The 22,920-nt window shown below is 41.4% G+C and overlaps 1 protein-coding gene across 4 annotated transcripts; it reads right to left on the bottom strand.

The window, feature by feature from the left end:
• Nucleotides 1–310: 310 nt before the first annotated feature.
• fam107b (family with sequence similarity 107 member B) lies at nucleotides 311–18,955 on the bottom strand. 4 transcript variants are annotated; one of them, XM_083916767.1, is made up of 4 exons: nucleotides 18,770–18,955; nucleotides 4,388–4,559; nucleotides 1,493–1,649; nucleotides 311–1,275 (listed from the first exon to the last, which is right to left on the bottom strand). In XM_083916767.1, exons 2-4 carry the CDS (start codon nucleotides 4,513–4,515, stop codon nucleotides 1,156–1,158), a joined length of 405 nt encoding a protein of 134 aa, XP_083772893.1. In that variant the 5' UTR covers nucleotides 4,516–4,559; nucleotides 18,770–18,955; the 3' UTR covers nucleotides 311–1,155. The 4 variants fall into 4 exon arrangements, with proteins under 4 accessions (XP_083772893.1, XP_083772892.1, XP_083772894.1 ...); XM_083916766.1 differs by having other exon boundaries at nucleotides 18,774–18,951; XM_083916768.1 differs by lacking the exon at nucleotides 18,770–18,955 and adding an exon at nucleotides 13,958–13,980.
• Nucleotides 18,956–22,920: the final 3,965 nt, after the last annotated feature.

The raw sequence follows: 22,920 nt of genomic DNA, 5'->3' as shown, positions 1-22,920 counted from the left end.
CCTACAAAAGCTAGTTAAATTGTTTTGCAGATAATGGCCACTTTACTTCAGATTCACTGATTTCAATGATCCATCTGCACTTCTATGGCTCCATTGTAAATACAAACAAAATACTGCAGTGATTAAGTTCCAGGACACTTATCAAGAGTTGTTTAAGGAACTACGCAGATATCTCAAGAACTACTAATCAATTATAGATTTTATGACCGGTGGCCTACATGTGTACGCTTACTACCAACTCCTTTGTTCATAAACACACAAAGACTGATCAGACAGGGTTCAAGGCTTATTCTTATTGACCACCCTAACAAAAACTTAAATTATTTATTAAGTAACACTTTTATTCATACAAAACAACAGAATATATAAAGAAAAGGTCACTCTCATGCCTGGGAGTTCAAAATTGCATTAGCTGAGGAAATAGCATGTTTGGAATTGAAAAACAAAAAAGCAAACGTGAGTGTTTCACACAACCATACACTCCCTTTGTCCTGTTCTGGCTTCATAAACTATGCTGTAAAACGAACTAAAATACAGAACGACTAAAGAGTGTCCTCTCTATACCTGGGCTAAAAGCTACAAACATAAATAACAAAAGCACATTTGTTTGGCTTTTACATTACACAGCTTCAAGAGTCCATCCAGTGTCCACTTTTCCTTAACTGATTCTGAAGATGAGAACAAACAAAACAACAATGGTAACGACATCGATAACAGTAAAGAGAATCGACAGCTTGCTGTGGAGATAGGAGTGAAAACAAAGGGGATGAAAAACTCCTGTGTGTATGTGTGTTTGGTTGTTTCTCCATCAGCGCTCATTGGAAGCCTATTCGCCCTCGTTGAAAGGCGTTTAACATGTAACATGTCTGTGTTAGGTCCCTCCTGCAGGGGGTGCTGTGTCCTGCTGGATGGGTGTGAGGGGCAGAGGCGGTCTGTGGCAGGCAGACTGAGGGGGGTCTTTAGTCTGTAAAGTCTCTCTCCTCACTGTGGGAAGGAACAGCTAGGTTGGGAAAGCCAGGAAGTTCATCTTGGACCACGGTCAGGTCACCACCGTGCACCACAGACAACACACTCTCTTTTGTACACACACTCCTGACGCCTCTGTGCCCACAAACACGTGCACAATCAGCCAGACCCAGACACCCCTGCTGGTTTTTAGGTGGTCCGTTCCTCCCCGTCTGTTTCCTGCTTGGTCCTGCGCAGGTTGCTCTTCATCTTCACAAACTCGGGGGTGTTCTCCTGTTCCTCCTCATTTTTCTGTTGCTCTAGTTCCAGCTGCAAGAACACAGGCATTGGCAAATTCAGATAAAACAAATTATAGAGGTGACAATCTGTTTATAGCATCTATAACCACCAGCTTGTTTCAGCTCTCAAGGTGCAAAACAGGGTTGGATAACTTTAATCCTTGTCTTCTTTTGTGATCAAAAACTGTAACAATATACATCCATCAAAGTGCTAGTGACAGTTTCTTTGTATGCTGTCAATCATTTACCTGCTCTAGTTTCTGTTGTCTTTTCATGAGCTCTATCTCCAGGTCACTCCTCTTCTTGTGGGCCTCCTGCTCCTCCTTCTGAGCCTTTAGAACTTGCTCCCTCTTTCTCTTCTCCAGAACCTTCTGGAGCTCAGGTTTGTTCTGAGGAGCCAAACCCCTGTGTAGAATCAGTGAGACAGCATGTTACTAAAATAAAGCATAATGAACAACCTCTGATGACACGGCAGGGCCCCACTAAGAGGGAGATTATTACATTCATATTCCTGCGTAGCAGATTATGACCATGACCTCATTCTAGTTTGACATGCAGATCTGTAGTGGATGTTCTGGATTACAGATGTCAGCCGTGTTTCAGGAAAGTTTGGATTTTGAGGCCGATCACAGATTGTTCTACATTTACAAATTTGTACATGTGATGATAGCCAGCATTGGAACTGACTTTGCAAGAGGGTTGGAACCAAAGGCCTTTCCTCCTTTTCTCTCCCTTTTCTAAGTAGCAAGAACAATCCCAATATATCAACCGCTATCTTAAATTACCTAATATATTTATCATATGGAAGCTGTCTTTGGGTGATAAGTCATTGGGAAACCATATCTATTGTTACTTCACTGCCTTGGTTTGTACAGCAACAGTAAAAAGGGGAATTCTTTGTGTGAGCTAAAGTGTGAGCCAAAGTGTGAGCTAAAGTTTGAGCGTGTCTTGTGATGAAGAACAAAAATACCACATGTTATGTAATGCTCCAAACTCCTCCAAATTACGAGAAGGATGGGGGCTGAGGATGAGGCTTGGGGGAAGGGGTACTTATGACAGAGGGGGAACAGAGAAACAGCAGAAGCCAATAAACAGCAAAGCCCACAAATTATTAGGGAGGCACAATAAAGTGCACACAAAAAACAGAGCAGTGAAATCAGAAGCTATCAGGTCAAAAATGCATTGTTCATGCCATTCATTCATTCATTAATTCAATTTAAAGAACCATACTATCCATATTACTTAATCTCCTCTAGTTACTAATGTTCTTTTCGCTATGAAAGCCTGACTCTGCACAGGCTGGGTCTGCTCTTCAAAGAAAACACAGCGTGCCAAGCTGACTGCAGTTCAATAACACCGCCTTAATTCAATGCATTATTAAATTCTGAAGATTGCATAACCAAGCCCCCGGTGTTCTAAGGAGTGGGAGTTAATTAACAACAAGGCAGTACTTTACCTCTGATAACTGTTGCTGTTAAATGTCCCTTTTTTCTGACAGTGAGGGTCTTATGACAGCACTTAACAGGCTGATGCAGAGCAGCAGGTAAAAGACGTGACCGGAGGGAGGAGGGTCAAGGTCACCGAGAGCAATAAGACAGGCTATAAAAATGCGTGCTCATCTCTCCTTTCACTGTTTGCACAGTTTACATAATAACTGACCCTCCTATCCATGACCGCCTCCCATGAGCTCACCCTCTAGCAGACTAGGAAGAATGTGTGTTCAAAATCCCACACATCAATACCCCCATCTGCTCTAATGCTTCGCCAGTCTCTGTGGCTGAAGTTCTGAAATTTCTCACGTGTGTTTGTGAGTGTGTGTGTGTGTTTGTGTGTAGGATGGGTCACCACAGCTGAGGTAGCAAAGGCAGAGAACGGCCCTCAGCTAGAGACTGTTTTGTAATCTTGATTACATAACACATTTTTTTTCTCTTCATGCAGCCAATCCATCCATCCATGCATTCATCCACCCATCCCACCCTCCCCGCTCTCATCAGCGTGACTAATCCACTATGCAGGCAAGCTTTCTATACTTTTAGTGCACGACAGAAAGCCCAATCATAACAAGTATATCCCCCCAAAAGCCCACTAGATTTATCCCCCAGCCTCCAACTGATACTCCAGGATGTTCTCCGTCTAGACGACCCGTAACAATATTCGCCTGCATTTGGAACAGATTTGTTTTTTCAAATATTTGTTATTATATTTCCTTTATGGCCTCCTTATTGATGTCCATCCTTGCTTCTTTCCCATCGTTAATTAATGCCCTGCCTCCATCACTACAAAGGCACCTCACTCTTTGACCTGTTTAGGACAGAGCATCGCTGTTGTGATGTAACAGCTGTTAACAGTATGTGTGTTTACGTAGCTATTTATAGCTCTGGCACAAAGCTGCTGCCACTGTTTGGTGAGAGAAAATACAAACATATTTAGTGTCAAAATGGGGATCACAGGCCCCCAGTATGCATGTGCATTGAAACTGATGCGTGGATGCTCACACAGACTGAATTTAATCCTGTGTTGCATGATTCAGTATTAATATCAGCAGCCAGTATATCTGAATGACCTTTACATAACCTTTTTGACACACTAATGCACTTGGGGTTTTATATAATAGCTCCCTATGAATGTTTTACATTCTGAGCTTTACATAATACTGTTGCTGGAGGTTGGGGGGGACCAGTGAAGTCAACCACAGTGACACAATGCAGAAGCACCAGTACAGTCTGCATGGATACCATCAAACCAATTACAAGAAAGTAGCAGGGTTACTGTATTAACTCCTCTATCATTAGTAAACTAAATTATCCTGGATCTGGACACAGTGTTGTTTTCCCCTGTCGAACCTGTTGATATTGTTGCCATAAACAAACAAGGAGATGATGATCCAGAAAGGGACATCAATTATGAGGACATTTAGAGTGTTACCACCCCAATAAATAAATAAACCACTATCTATATTCGTAGGCATGAAAATGAAAGCTTATCTAAATTTGTTTATGTGCCTGAACCATGATAAAACTTCTAACTGTAAAATAAGAATCCCCGTCTTAAATGTAACCTGGGAATTACCACGTGCGTTTACCAGGAAGCACGAAGAACAGACAAAGGGAGAAAGGTATTGGAGTTTTTTACTGTCTCCTGACCTCTTCTGGTTCATGAGCAGCTCTCGGTGCAGGTCCTGGTGGTTACGGGAGTTCTTGACTGGGTTGATCAGCTTCTTGGGTTTGATGAGCTCATCACAGTCTCCCTCCAGGTAGTCGGGCTCGGCCATGACACTCCTCCCCGGTGACAGCGATAGACCAGGGTCACACGGATCTGAATGGAGAGAAAACAAATAAAAAAGACTTTCATTAAACCACTATGTCACTATGATTTGGGCGCAGATGCAACAATGGGGACAGAAATCTTCAAATCTGTGTTGCATGGACAAACATTTTCAAATATCTATTATTTCTCTTTTTAGACCTTGATAGGTGCACCTGCATGATCCTCTGGCACAAGCTCAGAGTTTTTTGAATAGTCTTCAATAGTCATTGAGGGACTCAGCGCTGGAATTACATAATTGTCAACACTGAGTGGGAACATTTCATTCCACTGTTAGAATCCATATGCAATATAATGAGTACTGTCAATACCAATTCAGCCACACCTTTCTGTAAGTATTTCAGAAGTTGCTATTATATTGGTATACTAAAGATTAAATCCATTGTTTTCATTGAGCTCAAACATCTATTCATAACGCCCAAATGTGGGAAAACCTTAATATTTTAAAAAACAAAGATATTCAGTATCTGGCAAGTATTGTATGCAAATTATTTCTTCCATTAATATACATTAAACCAGCTCATGTGTGAAAATCTACTATCTACAGATCAAAGGGTCCCCTTTCAGGCCATTATAAATAACTGGGATACAGCAAGTTGGACCAATGCCTCATGTTAATCAGATACAATATCACCACAGTCAATAACTTTTATGGCAGCACAGTTGAAAATGTTCCCACTTGCATCCGTCTGATGGCTCACATGTTCCATTTAAAATAAAATACATTTAAATAATAATCAGGAATTATCAGGAATCTTAAAGAAAAGTCTAAAATGATGTTAAATTTAGCACATGCAAGACTAAAACAGCTTCACTTTTATCTACGGTTTAAAAAAAAGGCAATATTGCCTTCACTCACCCTGCAAATGAGGAAAAACAGGGAACCTGAACATCGTCGTCATCTCTGCTATTTTGATACAGAAGGTATTTTCCAGGAAAATGCTGTTAAAACTCTCTGTCCTGTTTCTCAGTATGTTGCAGAGCCTCACACAGGAGAGGTGCTTTGTCGTGCACAGCTGTCTGCTACTGAACTGGTTGGAGTTTGAAGTCTGTTTTATAGCTACGCTCACAGTGTCTCTCCCCCTCTCTCTCGCTCTCTCTTTTTGCGCCCTCCCTCGCCTATTCCCTCCCACTCACTTCCAATGTACATCTCTAGGCAAAGAAGAGTTTATAACCAATTTTTCCCTGAAGGACCTTAACTGATTAATGAATATTCCTGTTTGTCACTGGAGCTTCGTTGTATTTTCATCAAAATAGTCCCCTATAGATTTGGCGTCAAGTGTTCTTTTAAAAAGCAGTAAATTGGTGTAATAGTACACAAAATTAGCTGAGATGAGATCAAAGTCACATGCATTCACACTGATGGTCTGTGGAATGACGCAGATTTAGAAACAATCACGTTCTCAAATGCCTATGAGTGAGTCTCTCCCCTCTGCTACTGAAAACATGGAGTGATGTTTTGGAACCTGAGCGGACCAATCACAGTCATCAGTGATACCAAAGATGCATTTTCCTGCACGTGCTAGACACAAAACAAAGGCGGGGGAGTGTGTCCTCAGAATCAAAACATACATGCTGTAATGAGCCAAAGACACCACTAGAGGTCGATGTTCTCGCATTCCAGAAACTAAACCATGTTAGTTACATAACAAAGAAGCCTAAGATAAACACGGTTTGTGGGCGCACACTGCAGAACAAAGAGGGAGAAATAACACACAATAAATACGCTTGATGGACAGTGGAATATGTTGACAAATGGAAATGCTGCTTTTTCCAGTTGGTTGTACTCTACAGTCACAGTGATGGGTAATCCCTTCTAATCTCAGATTAGTAACCTTTTAAAAATTGCGCTTACTAACCCATGTGCTATTCTAATTCATAAAATCATAATCTTAAATAACACAAGTTTAGCGTCAAGTTTTGAAAAGAAAATATTCATGAATCTGTTCATATAAATAAAGATATTATAGAGGTTTAAGTATTTTCATCTGCATGCTACATCATCGGCTATAATATCATTGGGAAGATGCCAGACAGTGCATTTTGTGACACAGCCAGAACATGGTGACAGTGTTTGTGCATGTGAGATGGCAGAGGTGGGCAGAGCTGCTTGTGGCTGTAATCAGGGGCTGCGTGTGAGCACACGTGCTGTGTACATCAAAGGCGGTTTTTGTTAATACCGGTGGTAGGGGGTAGAGGAACTTACAGACTGGCAGTGTTGTCAAAGTGTCCGTTAGTTTAACACATCTGCTCCTACTTCCTTTGTGCCCCAAGGGAGAGGGGAAGTGACATAGGGAGTTCAAAAGGAACCTCAAATTAAAGCCCTGGAACCTCTTTAATTCTGCTTTATCACTGGTAGTTCTGCATATTATTGTCAATGTCCCTTCTGTTTTTACTTAAAAGCCACATAAAGATAACATGTGTCACTATCAGTTAAAAGTCCAACACCTAAAGAGCAATATAAAGTAGATAACAGAGTTAACACGCTCCAATGTTGGTCAGATAAAGACCTGCATTTAATGCACAGTTGTGCCTCAATATCTGTCCTTCTACAGGGGACTTGCTATGTTGGGATTTCCGAATGACAGACAGCCACTTAAACACATAGATTGTAGTAGTTAATATCCCTGATATTGTACAGCAAAATGTGTACTATGGAAGCAGCCCTCCAAGCATGTCAGTGTGTGGATAACGGTACACAGTTTTTGGGACAACACTTCCTGCTGTTCCAGGAATCCCATTAAAACAGTTTGTTTACTTGTTTTGGAAACACACCCTTACAGCACAGACAGCGGGCAAACACAAGCCCCTTTCACACATGCACTGCAACACTGAAATTATCCACCACTACCAGGAGGAGCTGTTTGTGAGAATGCAAATCTCAGAATAGACCTGCCATTAAACAGACTTTAACCTGCCAGCTCCCTCCCTCTGTGTAATCTCAGTTTGAGCCCATGTGTGATTAGAGCAGGTCATAGTCCGTCCGGAGTATTCACACCGAGCAAGTGGGTGTATTGATGAGGTTTTTAGCATGTGACTTGTGCAAAACCAGAGGAAAACTAACATCTGAGGAGGGTCATTTACACAAAGATGCCAGCAAAAAAAAATCTCACTGGACAGATGAACAGATGTGTGATATTCTGTTAGTAAGGGTGGATGTTACTGCGGTGTAATCTGTATCATGTCCTACCTCCTGCACACTCGCAGCACCATCCCTTGCAGGCAAGGCAAGTTTATTTGTAGAACACATGTCAACAACAAGGCATTTCAAAGTGCTTTACATAAAACATCAAAAGCATTGGCATGGATGAGCTACATGTGTGAAAGGGCGGATGAACGGACAATGTCCAGACATTGTCTAAAACAAATATAAGAAAATTACTGCTACATACACAGATGAAGAGCCCAAAAGACCTGGATCTGATGTCCAAGAGAAAAGGTGCAGCGTATAGAGGATTCAAATGTCCAAGCATTCAGGAAAAAACAATGGGAAAGAAAGGAGAGAAACTGGGTCAGGGGAGAGTCTAGGGATAGGAGAAGAGGGAGTTGGCAAGTTGTAGACAGCTTTCCTCTGTTTACTTCACTCTCTCCCTGACATCTACATGACCGAAAGACTGTGATCTCATACACTGTGAAATGTCACATTTTTGAAGCAGCCAGCTACAGGAAATATCTGATTAAGTACGTAAGAAAAAATAGAAAAAAAAGTAGTACAGAAAGTTAAATCCCTGTAGTGGCTGAAACTATTGCTCATATCATGCTCACACACAAACTTTTCTTTTAACTGTATAACTGTGGAAAGAAACTTTTGGCAGCTTTAAAAGTTTAAAAAATAACTAAGTAATTGGATATAAAATGCTTGCTAAACATGTTTGTAGTGACAGTGTGTGTTTGAGTGAAGGTTGCATTAGAGCTGATAGACAGATACTGTAAGACGGCACTGTACCAATTGATTGCATCACCGTGGCCAGCTCTGCTTTATGAGCACACACAAAGACTTGCATTCATAATACGGACTCATTTCTCAATTGCCCCCTTAACTGTCATCTTCTCTAAGTCGCCATGGAGACCTACCATCACCCACACTGCATTCAGTGACACAGCATTCACCAACAGGAAGGGGCTGCTGCCAACTAATGCTGACATCTTAAGCCTTCCAATGGGCATCACTGAAGAGATATTCATCAACCGAAACACACTCACCAAAAAAAGCCCTAAAGCAGCTTTAATAAAAAACCTTTACAACAAAATAGCGTCAAATGACTGTCTAATGTGAAAAGTGTTTCTCACAGTTATAAACTCACAGAGAACTATCTCTGACTCTGCTCTTCACCTCAGTTTGACGGTTTTTTATAGCTTCTTTCAGCTTACTGTTTAGGTTTTCCAGACCACAACTTAAGTGTTTTGGTTCCCTCTCACCATTCTCATAGTAGTGTTTTGTCCCATCAAGCAGTCATAGTGGTGTATTTAGCATTATTGGGTTATTAGATATTGATGCATGAAAAGCTTTCTTCCTTGTGTAACCCAACATTGAAAAGCACAGATGGGCAGAAAGACTAATGATGGGGGATTTGTTTGGAGAACCTAAATTGGCTATTATCTGCGCTTTTCTTTCGGTTCAGTGCTGGGAAGCAGAAAAACAATACTGTAAGTACTACATGAAAGAAGAACAATTACAAAACGTGGATTGTAACTGACATAGAGGATAAGAAAGGTCGATAACTTTATTTTGGGATTAGTGCCAAGATGGACAGACTGGGTAAAAAACAGAGAGATGACATGGTTTCGCTCTCATAAGTCAACAGTGGCCTTGTTGGAAAGAGAAAATGATGGGCAAAGAGAGCAGCTGGTGGCCTGCTTCACCATCTGACCCCCCTGTCCTCCTTCAAGATACAAGCGCAAACCATCCAGAGCTCTACACAGTGTGGGGTTGGGCCACTAACTGTCATTGGTTGTGAACACATGGCTGACCACACCCACTCCATCATGAGCCAGACAGTATTTGTTATACACAGTATCCTGCATAAAAAGGTACACAGGGGCCAGGCTTATGAAAAAGGACTGATTATTATTTAAGCATCCAGTTTAATGTATGCTGCTAACACTAATATCTAACATGGAGAAGGGACCTGAATCTTGAGAGACAAAGTCAATTCATTTTTTAACTCATTCGTTAATAGGAAGCTTAAAAAGCAATGCTGTGAGAAGGCATACTAAACTAGACTATCCATATTCACTTGATATTAGCTGCAGTTTCAGAGAGGTATACATTTCCCATTTATGTTCATATACTATATATATATATATATATATATATATATATATATATAAACAATGCAGTGACATAGAAGTACTTATATTGTCTTTATTTTATCAATGCAAATATTAGTCATAGGCCCCAAAGTGCAACAAGCTTGTCAAAAAACAATCCTTGTTGAATAAACAAACCTGTGAACTCTCACTTAATTATTGGACTGAAGTACAAGTTTGAGGCTCTTCTCCTTTACTTGAGTAATTTATTTTCATGCTACTTTATTCTTCTACTCCACTACAAATCAGTGGAAATATTCTACTTTTTACTCCACTGCATTTATCTGATTACTTTAGTTACTAGTTACTTTACCAGGCTTACAAGTACATATGAAACATTAGTTTATTCATCAAAAATTTGACTGACACAAACTAACGTAACATAAATGCAGAGTAGCATGATTTTTTATCAACTTCTCCTCTTTACACGCAGATATGGCTGCAGAGTAAACTCAGGCCTCACAGTGACAGAAACATAACACTTCTCTGGTGAACTGACGGTTTCCTGTGTCAACTTTTCTTTTTTTCAGAGTAGAAAGAGACGTTGATGTGGGGATTTAACCACGGATTTGACCAAACACAAACGAACAAACAGAGCAGAGCTTAGCGAGCTGCTGCCAAGAGGATTCAGAAACCCACAAGAAGAGCGTGGAGCAAGTCTCCCAGCGCGCCGGGATTTGACGCGCTGAGACGTAGCGCTGAGACGTAGCACTGAGACGTAACGCTGAGACGCAACGCTGAGACGTAGCGCTGAGACGTTATACTGAGACGTAACGCTGAGACGTAGCCCTGAGACGTAGCGCTGAGACGTAGCGCTGAGACGTAGCGCTGAGACGTAGCGCTGAGACGTAGTGCTGAGACGTAGCACTGAGACGTAACACTGAGACGTAACACTGAGACGTAGCACTGAGACGTTATACTGAGACGTAGCGCTGAGACGTAGCGCTGAGACGTAGCGCTGAGACGTAGCGCTGAGACGTAGCGCTGAGACGTAGCGCTGAGACGTAGCGCTGAGACGTAACACTGAGACGTAACACTGAGACGTAACACTGAGACGTAGCACTGAGACGGACACGAGAGAGGACAGCGGTCATGAAGGCTTACGCTACGTTGCACCTCATGAATCGAACGGTACACAAGTATACCGAACCGTGACATGCGTACCGAACGGGACGGATTTTTATATATTTTCGGTAAACCGTTCCACCCCGAATATATATATATATATATATATATATATATATATATATATATATATATATATATATATATATATAACCAAGCGGTATACAATATATACTTACTTTCTTATATATAAGAAAGTAAGTAAATATATGAAGAAAAAACATCTGCTGGCTTTGAATCAGACTCACATTTAACATTTTCTTGTATCCCCTTCTTGTCCCATATAGTTCCTCTTGTTCACTCTCTCTGTATCTTTTTTTTGGGCCAGATCCTGTCTATTCCACTCACAGATGGGAGGTCCACCCCTCAGGGGAAATTGCATCATCAATACCCCTAAAGCAACCCCCACACCCCGTTCTCTCTCTCACACACATACCATTTCCCCCCTCACGGCGTGTTACAAGCTGGGCAGATCAGAGCGTGAGTCTCCTAGCCTTCCTGTTAATGAAGCGGCCATTCAGCCATACAGGGGAGGCCCTAATTAAAACACACGATAGCTGAGCTTTTAACCGACAGCTGTGGGGGGATGGAGGAGGGACAGCAATGTGCAAGAGAGAAAGTAACAGAGAAAGTGAAGGAGAAGCAGAGAGTTGGGGGGCCTAGTAGCGACAATGAGCTCATTTCCCGTACAGGACCTGCGTACGTGGTCATTTACAAGCCTCCCCCATGATGTCACATAAATCATTGTGGGCAGTGCAGTGACGTACATGTGCACATATCTCGAAAGGATAGAATCAAACAATAGAAACATGCGTTTTCCTGTCGTGCACATCTTGAGATACATTCAAAGTCAGTACTGTCAATTATAAACAAAAAGCCTGCATACCCACATCATTTGTTTTAAGTCTCGTACTCTATGTGTATATGTAAGCAAATTAATGTGCAAGTTTCCATCAGGGAAAAACTAACGTGCCAGTGCATGCCAAAAAAGGAGCAGCCAATGAGATAAGAAAAGACATGAACACCATGAACTAGTCAGGAGCATGTAAACCTTTCTGTCTGTTCACAATGCTATCAATAGTTTCCATAGTAAATAGCTCTGATGTATTGTTACTACCAGAAGATGATAGATTGGGTAGCGAATGAAAATGTGATGCGATCGTTATTCGAGTATATTTAGACTACAAATACAGCTGAGGTTTACAGCATTTGGCTAAATTATGAGATAGTGCGATAGAGAAACTAAGACGGACAGAGAGTAAAAGGGAAATGGTTCAAAAGTATACTTGGGTGTTTGGGGGGTTGGGATCTGTTTTTTATTTCCTGCCTTGGAGTAGGGGTCTGGAGCAGAGGGGAATATGAGCTGGGAAATTCTGTATTGACCTCCGAAAGCACCCACAATACTGATGATGTCACTAGGGAGACGCGGGAGTATGGGAATTTACAATCAGGGTTTTAGGGTTCATAGAGCACAGATGCTCACCTATGCACAAACACTCACACAATCAAAGTACATCATGCGAGGAAGGCTTGAGCTGTTTGGCTTTAGCCACGCAGTACTGCATGTTTGTGCGTCTGTTTACTCTGATGTCTTTAAAGGAGTACTCTGCGTCATGATGAAAAGTAAACACCCAAACTCCTTAGTACGCCTCACAGCCAGGAGTAATACTGATACAACAACATTGTAATCACTGCACCTCTCTCCTTCTAACTTAGTTCTCATCTCTTTGGCTACGGTAGGTAATGTTTACTCCTCTGGGTTGATATTAGCTGATTGCAGATAAATTGGTGTTGGTGTACATACAGCATAAATATATTTGCTATTTTTGCGATAACTTTGAGAAACAGTCAAAGTTTTCTTTAAAACAAATTCGGCTCATATGTTATTATAGTATTACTCAGGAAATATTTTCTATCACAAACGGCTTTTCTAACTAATCTTGTCATGATGTTGAGGCAGTGAAATTGTAGTTGAAAACTACCCCACCACACAAAGGCCTTTGTTTTAAACCTGACATTAGAGTTTTAGAAAACAAGCTGAAAAAGAAGAACCTCTATAAATCTTGTTTTTCATTTTTTTTAAAAACACATTAATCGGGCAACTAGTAAGGATGCCCCCTGGGCGCCTCCCTAGGGAGGTATTCCAGGCTCGTCCAGCTGGGAGGAGGCCTTGGGGAAGACCCAGGACCAGGTGGATCTCCACACTGGCCTGGGAACGCCTTGGGATCCCCCAGTTAGAGCTGGTTAATGTGGCCCGGGAAAGGGATGTTTGGGGTCCCCTGCTAGAGCTGCTGCCCTGCGACCCGACCCCGGATAAGCGGATGAAGATGAGATGACATTAATTATTTTGGCTACGATTATATGTACAATGTAAATGTGATTCTTTAACTTAAAAACAACCATTACAGCTCTTAAAAATGTTAGTTTAGATGCTGCAATAGTTCTTCTTCAGGCTTTTCTTGATGGAAAATATGTTTTCACTCTCCTCCTGATTGACTGTGGCAAGAGTTTAATGCAGGTAGTTCATCCAATCACCGGCCAGGAATGTTTTGAGAGTGCCTGCCATTTCTCAAACAGTTTCCAATGACAGCTTCTTAGATGGTGCTGTGTAACAAGCCATCTCACGAGTCCAGTTATATGATTCTGGTGTCTGATTGGAATCACAGTGTTGTGATCTTGCTTTGGCAATGGTCACGTCTTGTGGCTGTTCTTCACAAATCTGTGTCTGTGTTACTTTCCATCCCTCTGCGTGTCATGCATCTGTGGGATAACCACAATGGCTGCATTTGGTCTTGTCTCGTTACAACGCATGTTTGACTGTTTCCATATCTGGCTTTTAAGAGTTGATTGCAATACAAGCAAGTATCCAGATCTGTGAGTTGACATGCCCTAACAACATGTAACTGACATCTTTTATTGTTAATATAATGTTACTCAGATAAGCATAAACTTACCATGTTAATCTGTGATCTCCCCCTTTGAATTTTAACATGCCTATGTTGACGGTTTGTATCGAACACTAACTGAAGTTAGTGGCTCATGCACAGTCCTGTTACCACACGTTGTGAGCTCCGGGCTGAGGCAGATTACAGAATGAATAGAGAGGATTGAAAAAGCACAGACACCACTTTTGAGTCACGCTGTGGGAATGTGATGAACCTGCAAAGTGATTATTGCTGCGAGCACACAGCAGCATATACATGCAGAGGCATGCACACACACACACACACAAACACCTATACCCTGAAATATTTGAGTGACAGAAGCATTTGGATGCACGCAAAGTGCACTTTTCCTTAAAAGGTTAAAATCAAACTGCTTACTCACAGCAAATTCCGAACACATGTGCTGAATAATTAGTGAGGGGGTACAGTTTGGGGTCACACCTGTCAGTCAAATACAAAAGGCTGGTCTATACTCTATCGCAGCTGACACTGACACATGGCCCTGTATGTATATGTATAGGCCCTATGAAAACAGGTGGACTGAGACAGATGCACAGAATCCAGACTGTTTTGCTACGTAGACACACCCTAAAAAGGCAAATTATAGACAGAGCACAAGCATGTTTCATGTGGCTCCTCCTCACTGAGACTTAAACATGTGCTCATATGTTGCGCTCACATATCACCCTTTTAATTGCAGTTCCAATATCTGTCTCCATAGTGGTGTAAAAGCCATATAGTTAAAAGGCCGGCGCCGTTTCATCTGGTTCAGCATTGTGAAGTGCTGCTCAGTCATAAAGGAGGAGTCTTTGTTATGGCGCTGCTGTCTGTTCCAGTTCCAGATTCAAAGCTTTGTGCTTTACTGCTGCTTTTTCCTTATGGAGCAGAGTCACGCCCCTCCTCACGTCTACTGGCTGAGCCCAGCTGGGAGCTCAATTCTCATTGGCTGGGGGGCACACTGGGGAGGATTTGGGAGGTTCTCCTTTGTTTACATGCTAGTAGAGAAAACCCCAATAACAACTGTTACCTTGGGCAACCAGACAATCTACAGTTAGCCAGACAGAAAGGCCGACACACGGGTGCAAGCTGATCATGTACGCACACACGTTTTATGAGGTATCAAGGTGTCCAAAAGAAGAGTCTTTGTTCTCTCCTCCTGATTCTATGCTTTGTGCTTGACATGACTTGAAATACACGGCATGTACATGCATATTTTTACTTTGGATAGTAGGCAATCATGTGGTCTCATTGTCTCGTGAAACTTTCCAAAGCCTGCATGGGTGTACAGCACACTCTGAGAGCCCTGTTGGCTTCAGGCCTGTAACAGAAAGAAGTGGCTCTGTTCTTCCGTTGACATATGTTCCTGTTTGTGTTTGTACTAAGACAGGATCATATATCTTGATACTGACTTACAAAGAGCTTAATCCAATTCATGCAGCTCAGACTCCCAATTTCTCTATACTTCAACCTAACAAGCTGCAAGGAGGAAGGCATTTAGAGTCCGTGTGCGTGCCATCCATTCTCCAAGACTACACAAAGTGGTCAGCACAGTAATGGTGCTTTATTGAGATTGAAGCTCCAGCATAACAACAGGAAAATCAATGGGGTTCTTTGAGAAGCTGAGTCTGTAGGTGTGTACGCGAGTCTCTGTTTTAGTCTTTGGAACGCATATATATCTTATCTTAAATCAACATCCAGTCCTGTGCCTGCTCAAATAAAAGTATGTCAAACCTGTGCGCACAACCACACACAAACACAGAGAGAGAGAGAGAGAGTCAGGAAACTCAATACCTAAATCGTGACATCATAATCTAAAACCATGGCAACAAAACCCACAGCACAGTGTAAACAGATCCTTTGTCCTGTTGTAGGATTCTGTGATTGGATCGCTTGTGTTTTCATTGCATCATAATATTTAATTCCGCCTGCATGGAGAGGGGTGGTATAACATGAGTGTCTGTCAAAAACTGGCAAAACAGATTATAAAAACCTGCACCTCAAAGCCCAGATTCGCTGTCCATTTGGACATGAATTCACTCAACCATGTTTGCAGGATTAATGATGCGTGCCAATGCAGTACAGTTCTACAAGGCTGTAGAAATGTGCTGGTAGAATTAGATATTGCATCATGTGCCAACAGTTAGCATCAAATGTAGTTTCAGATCATCAGGGTTTCCTCTCAGGAAGTGACAAGTCGGGGTAACAAACCACTCAGACCATATTTGATATGTGGTAGTATTTAGCAGAGATGATACTAACCAGATTCTACACATCTTGTGCCCAGTTTAGTTAGTGGAATGTATGACAATTATTGTGTGAAAAAGCAACTAAAACTCTTTTTTCTACCCCTGGAAAATAACTATTTTATGTCACAAGACTGTATTAATTATGACGTTAGTAACAATGGTCTTTGTTTCAGGTGAGGTGGCCCAACTCAACCTTAAAACACCCTGATTAGATATTGCCAAATTTAAGTCATAACTTTTTTTTTTACAGTGTTTTAATTTGGCAAAGTCCTGGCCTGGATCGTATGGCTGTTTAAGTTAAGACAACATTGAATACTGCTGTGTTTGTTTTGTGGGATTAGAACGACTGAAAACATCATATTCAACATCATAAGTAAGGTATTGATAAAAAAGTATTGTCTCTGCAGCTGTATCAAAAAGCAAGTATTGTAGTGGCAAATTAGCTAAATACAAAACAATACCTAGCCCTTGACACAGTTTTTAAATGATGGAAAAGGGATCAACACACTGCAAAAATCAGTGTATCCCTGCAGGCTGGAACTGGACAGAGTGGAGACATGTTTGCTTAAACCGTAAGGACTCCACTCTTAGTACAGAGACCCTCTGAAACCTCACTCTGTGTTTACATGGCTCATTACAGGGGGAAAGACTTCAAAACATTTGCTACAAGGTAGTCTTTCACCACCAGTGGACAAAATGTCTAGTAACGGAGTTTGATCATGAAACGCACAGCACAAGCACACAGTAACACTATGTCTCGTGCAGTGTGGATCTAAAGGATCAGTGTGTTCTGCTGACTAATGAAAATGTTGTGGCCAGACAGACCAGCAGGACTGTGGGAGATAATACTGTCAACACATATGTGGTTGCCAGTTACCTCTCCTGAACACACACCCATTCCTGACCCAAATACCTTGCTTTTCTTGAGGTCAGGTTGAGACCCGACATGGACGCCGATTGTATAATGATACATCTGAGAAACGCACCAGAACCACTAATGGACACGTGCTATTATAAGATGGAAACTCAGACATTTCATTCACATATTTAAATTCCTTTGAGCGCAATAATAATAATGCAGAGAGCAACCCAGTTGCAACACCCACCACACATATTCAGTAACTGCATCAGCCCTTACGGGAAACAGAAGACAGCAAGAGAGGCAGCATAAACGAGAAACAGGAGAGAGAGAGGAGGGAAGGAGGGAGTTCAAAGATCAGAAAACAGATGTAAATCGTTTAGCAAACTCCCCTCTAAATGACTAACACATGTTCGAGAAACTTTCCCCTCCTTGCACACACACTTTTGAACGCTCTTCACCTAGACAGTACGTATAACACACACTCATTCATACCACCTGCTTTTGTCACTTCTCCTCTCACTTGAACACATCTGATGAGTAAGAATTAAACTACTTCACATGTAAAGCTGCTCAGTCGTATTTGCCAGGCTGCTAACACACACACACACACACACACACACACACACACACACACACACAGACACACAGACACACACACACACGCTGGGTTAAGCCCTGTTTGTTTAATGTTGTTAAATCTTGTTAAAGTTTGACAGCAACTCCCTGAGGCTTTTTAACACAGTATAAAAGGCACTGTGGAAAAGAATGTATTGCCAAATAACATAACTCATGCAAACACACACCTCTTCACATGACAGTTGGTCTATGCGCCTGATGACAGCCCAGGCCAGCGTTTCAGCTCTGACTGAAGCCATGTGCTTTGACACAGAAGGCATTGCTGTGCTATTACACACAGTCTTACTCACACATGAGGCATTCAGATACAGGTCATCGGTGAAATATGGTCTGTCCTGATGCTGTGTGTGTTTCAATAATGGGCCTCTTTACAAGAAATAAGATTATATTTTCAATAGACTATGGTGCAAATAAGAAAAACAGCAACAAACAAACAAACAAACAAACAAACATAGAACATAGCGAGGGTCGTGTTGTAAATATCATAAAGCTCACTGAGGCAAACATGTGATTTTAGGGGACAGATGAATCATCTTGACTTGGTTTAAAAATAGGAGTGATTCTATATTTGAGGAGAATTGTGCACATATGTTGCCAACTGTAATATCACATGTGAACATAAGCACTAAAAGCATCTTCTCTGAACACCTCAGACACACTAGGAATAATAAACACTGATTTTTGTTCTTCTTCTACTATTCTTCTACCAGAGTACAAATGATCAAGTGCCCTGTACGGTATCAGTCTGCTACAAAGTAACAGTAGTCTGTACATGCTGTACAACAACCTCAACGTGTTTGTTCCCCACTGTCCCGTCGGCTACAGTCATGCGCCGCAACAAAAGGAGACAATGAAACAAGAGTTTGTATTCTGCAATCTCATTCTCCCTTTCCTCGGTCTTTTCCTTTTTATCCTCGTTACTTTCCACTTTGTTTTTCAAAAACCTCCAAAAACCTGCTGCTTCTGCCGACGGGAGCAGACAGCGCCGTGCTGCTTTTGTTAGTAACGCTCTTGAAACAACCTCACGAAAAAAAAACAAAAAAAAAAAACACGAGCTCCAGACACACACATACACACCTACCTCAAAGTCGACCCCGACGCGACTTCTCCAACTCGTTGTTGTTTAATATTTCAAATGACAAAGTGTTCCAGGCCACATTGGTGCGTCTCCGGATCACTTCTTTAAGCTTGAGGTGTGTCTGCGAGACTCTGCTTTTGTAAACTGCTCTGTGGCTGTACCGCGCACACACACACACACACACACACACGTACACACACACACACACATTCACTCAGTCAGGACCCATTGAAAATGTAAATTTCAGATGGGTGGGAGGGATGGAGTGACGTCACGAAATGACTCCTCCTCCTCCTCTGTCTTCATCAGCTCACTGTGAGATGAGCGGGGACTCCTCGAGCGCAGGGCGGGGCGTGGATGAAGGGGAGCGCGCACCCTCACAAACACGCGCACACACATAAACACGTTTCCATTTTTCATAGATATCCGTGTCAGCCTTACTAAAAAGTGTTCAAACCTGTGACGTCTAAAAAAAGTGACGTTTTTTTTCTGTAATACATATGTATTATGTATAAACACCATCTATCTATTATATCCAAAATAAGCCTATGTTAATGGCCAGTTGTAGGCTACTTTATATGTTATGTATATATATATATATATATATATATATATATATATATATATATATATGTATTATTTATTTATGTCCCCAATGAAGAACACAAGCTAAAACACTTTGGTCTGACAATCAAGTTTTAACCGTCAATGTGATTTCTTTGACATGTGATTTAAGCTGCAATAACTGAATTATATATTTGATCCCGTCAAGATAAAGTCTCCATTTTCTTCCCATTAAAGCAGCACTATAAATATTTAAATGTGTGTGTGTGTGTGATGTAAATCGTCTTTCTTAGTGGCAAACCCAATATCACCCATGCAGCTGCCGTTCTCCTCAGCTCTACAGAGTGGTTGGCACAACATCTTTATGTCCGTATTATGGCTACGACTTGTCTTGCTGCCCCCAGATGGGAAAAAAAAGCCGTATAAGTAACTTTAAGGAATCTTATCACTATCACATGTATTCTTTTCTGTATCATCTTGTTTCAACTCCTCAGTGAAGCCATATATTGTTTAAACATGAAATATTCAGACCAAAGAGTGATTTTTATATTTATAGCTGCATTATTCCACCAAGTGCAATATTCCAGATGTGCTGTGCATTATATTTATACACAATCCTCCAGAATGCAGCCGGACTTTATGGTTTCTTTGGTAAGTTTATGATTGCCCTATTTTGTGGGTTTGAACAGTCTGCATGACATTTGTATTTACTTGTGAAAATGGTGTCCTTCAAAAATGGATGGTTCTTTTTTTCTTTAAGAACTCAAGGGTGAAGCTTGCAGCACCCCCTCAGGAAGATCATTCATTCTTCGCTTTGATTACAACAGATCAGCCTGCTGTCTGTTATTGTCGCAGACGGAATATCCCGGGCATTCTTTGTGATGAAGAGTAATCTGCTTACTGATGAAGGGTCAGTGGATCTGCTTATCCACTACCCTTCTGTTAAATCGGCTCACTGAAACCCCTAGTTTCAGGGTGCAGTATACGTTGTATCAGGGGGCATACATCCTTCTTTGCTACATCTCATTGGGTTTAAACTCTGTTGTATAAAGAGCCAAGTTGCTGAACAATTACCGGAGCAGGCTTACTGGAAATGAGAAAAAGAACAGAAAAGGACCGGAGGGTTCGGTTTGAAATCTAAACATGTGGGAGTTGGGGGCAGCAGCGAAGTAAAACATTCCTAAGGACCTTCTCATAATTTAAGAGAGGGGTGACTAAGAGCGCTGAGCTGAACAATAGGATGAGTCATGAGAGGGTCGCCTCTGACAGAGAGGACACTCCCTCCAGAGACCACCACACTCAGAGCTCCCACCATGCAGGAAACAGATGTGTATGCAGTGTACTGTATGTGAGAAAGAGAGTAAAAGCTGTATGAGAAACCCAAAGTCAGAGCAATAACTATAGTGTTACCATCCTTCACTGTGCCCTTTCCTGTGTATTTCTGTTGCTTAAGGGAATAATTCAACATTCTAAGAATTATGCTTGTGTGCTTTCTTGCAGGGAGATTGGACAATTGATACCCTGTTTGTACCCTGTATATGCGGGTAGAGCTGACTAGCTTAGCATAAACACTGGAAATGGGAAAACACCTAGCCTGCCTCTCTAAAGCTCACTAATTAGCACACTATTTAGGGTGCTGCAGTAGTGAGTCCTAAAACCCAGAAATGAGTAAGCATTTTTGCACTTCTGGTTTCATCATCTATATGTCAATGGGCATTTGGTATGCCTGAAATAAGGTCTGTGGTTAACACAAGTTTAGGAAATGTTCATGTTTTGTTCTAGGACATCAAATACATCAGTAAATACCAAATTCCGAAGCTTGTATGTGTCTTAATAAAGGCGGTTGTTAACAAGTGGTTGAATGAGACTACAAACGTCATCACGCCGAACATACAAAAATCCATTGAAACCTAGTGGTGGCGGTAGTGGTAGCTTTTTATTTCTGGTGATTGCATTTACCCTTCAAAAGTGGTCTTCATTTGTGAAGATTATCTTGCTGAACAAGATAAGTATCATGAACTTTAGTTTGAGCCACTTTCTACAATGATCCAGTGGAAAAATCCCACCGATTCATGGTTGAAGGAACCAAGGCGATCTGATTTGGCCTACAAAATACATCATCCTTGCAGCACTGTCTTTTGTTTGTTTAATCTGTACAACAACTTAAACGTAAAATCAACAATTTTGTCATCCAGATCCTAACAAGAAAAGGAATGCGTGTATTTCCCAAAATGTGGAACTATTATTTAAACTTAAATTTGAACCGTAACCTAAAATAATAGAACAGATATTACCTAATCTATTTACGCTCTGTTTTAGACGGACTGTTTGTCTAACTAAAAAAAAACACTTTCGCTTTTCAAACTCAAGTTATGTTAAATTTATAACCTTTACCACTGTAGGAAGACAGTACCTTCCTCTGCTATGGCAACCGGCCTGTGTATATGATGCAACTTCTCCAATGTTCAGCAGAGATATTGCATCTGTCTGTGGTTTCCGTTGAAGTTTCATCTTCCTATAAACCACAACTGAGATGAAGAGATTGAGAGGGACAGTTGCATTGCTGGGACACGCCCAAATACTGGTTTCAAAACCTCCATTTTACTGCTCAAGAAAAGACACATAATTCCTGTTAAAACCACTGTGCTCTTTACCCTGAATATCTCATTTTCTGTGATGCATGTAGTCAATGGGATATTGACTCAATATGTCCCTTGACTGACCTGTGTGGACACATGTCAACATAGAGTCCATATTTCGAATACATCCTTTTACCGTAAATAAAGGCTGATTGAGTGAAGCGGGCAGGTTTGGACCACGAAGGTCAAGTTGTTCCCTCTTCCTGTGTGTAAATGGGGGGGGGGGGGGGGGGGTCCTTGCTCAGTGTCACTGCCTGGAAGTGGAAAGCTTCACTGCCTCCTCCTCTCTATCTCACACTGCTGGTATCTAAAGTCTAATTTCTGAGACAGATGTTTCTGTTATCATCCCAGGGTTTCCCACAGTTCTTGTGTGTGCATGTGTGTATGTAGGTTTGTACGTGAGGCCCCTTGTTTTTTCTTTGTCAGGCCTCCAAGGGCCTCCACTTTAAACAGGATATGGCAGTTATCTGAAAACCATGGTGACAGAGAGGCCTTCCTGTGAGTGAGGGCAGTTCCCAAAACTGATAATAGTGAATCTTTTGGCAAAGGTTTGGGGCCTATTCTTTTCTGGGAAAGACATACATATGAGATAAAGATGGATACGTGTACCAAATTAACTGAAGAACTCAGTGGTGCGGTTTTTGTTTTTTAATGATGAAGTGACACACACACAATGACAAATAATAGGATTATACATTGCTGTTGTGGAGAATGCAAAGCCATACTTAACACTACACCAGCACAGGAAAGGAGTACATAGTAAATAATTGCATGTAATTGTAGTGTACATAAACACCACGTGTGTGACCTACTTCTGAATGACTGGGGGTTTACACCAGCTGTATACCCACCATATGCTGAAGCAGTGTGTGTGTTCAAGAGCCCTCGGTTAAATTTGAGATACTTGTTGAAATCTCCGTCAGTCCATATTTTGTAACATCAAGCCA

The sequence above is a fragment of the Echiichthys vipera genome (assembly GCF_963691815.1).
Source record: "Echiichthys vipera genome assembly, chromosome: 7".
NCBI classification, from domain to species: domain Eukaryota; kingdom Metazoa; phylum Chordata; class Actinopteri; order Perciformes; family Trachinidae; genus Echiichthys; species Echiichthys vipera.
This window is presented reverse-complemented; position numbering and strand designations above follow the sequence as displayed.

Bases quoted from the DNA above. Each gene is read 5' to 3' on its own strand.
- fam107b (XM_083916765.1), bottom strand. From the start codon at position 5,470: ATGACGACGATGTTCAGGTTCCCTGTTTTTCCTCATTTGCAGG. The intron at 4,560-5,427 runs GTGAGTGAAGGC...CTCTCCATTCAG, and splicing joins TGTTTTTCCTCATTTGCAGG to ATCCGTGTGACCCTGGTCTA. The intron at 1,650-4,387 runs GTCAGGAGACAG...GATTCTACACAG, and splicing joins CTGCTCATGAACCAGAAGAG to GGGTTTGGCTCCTCAGAACA.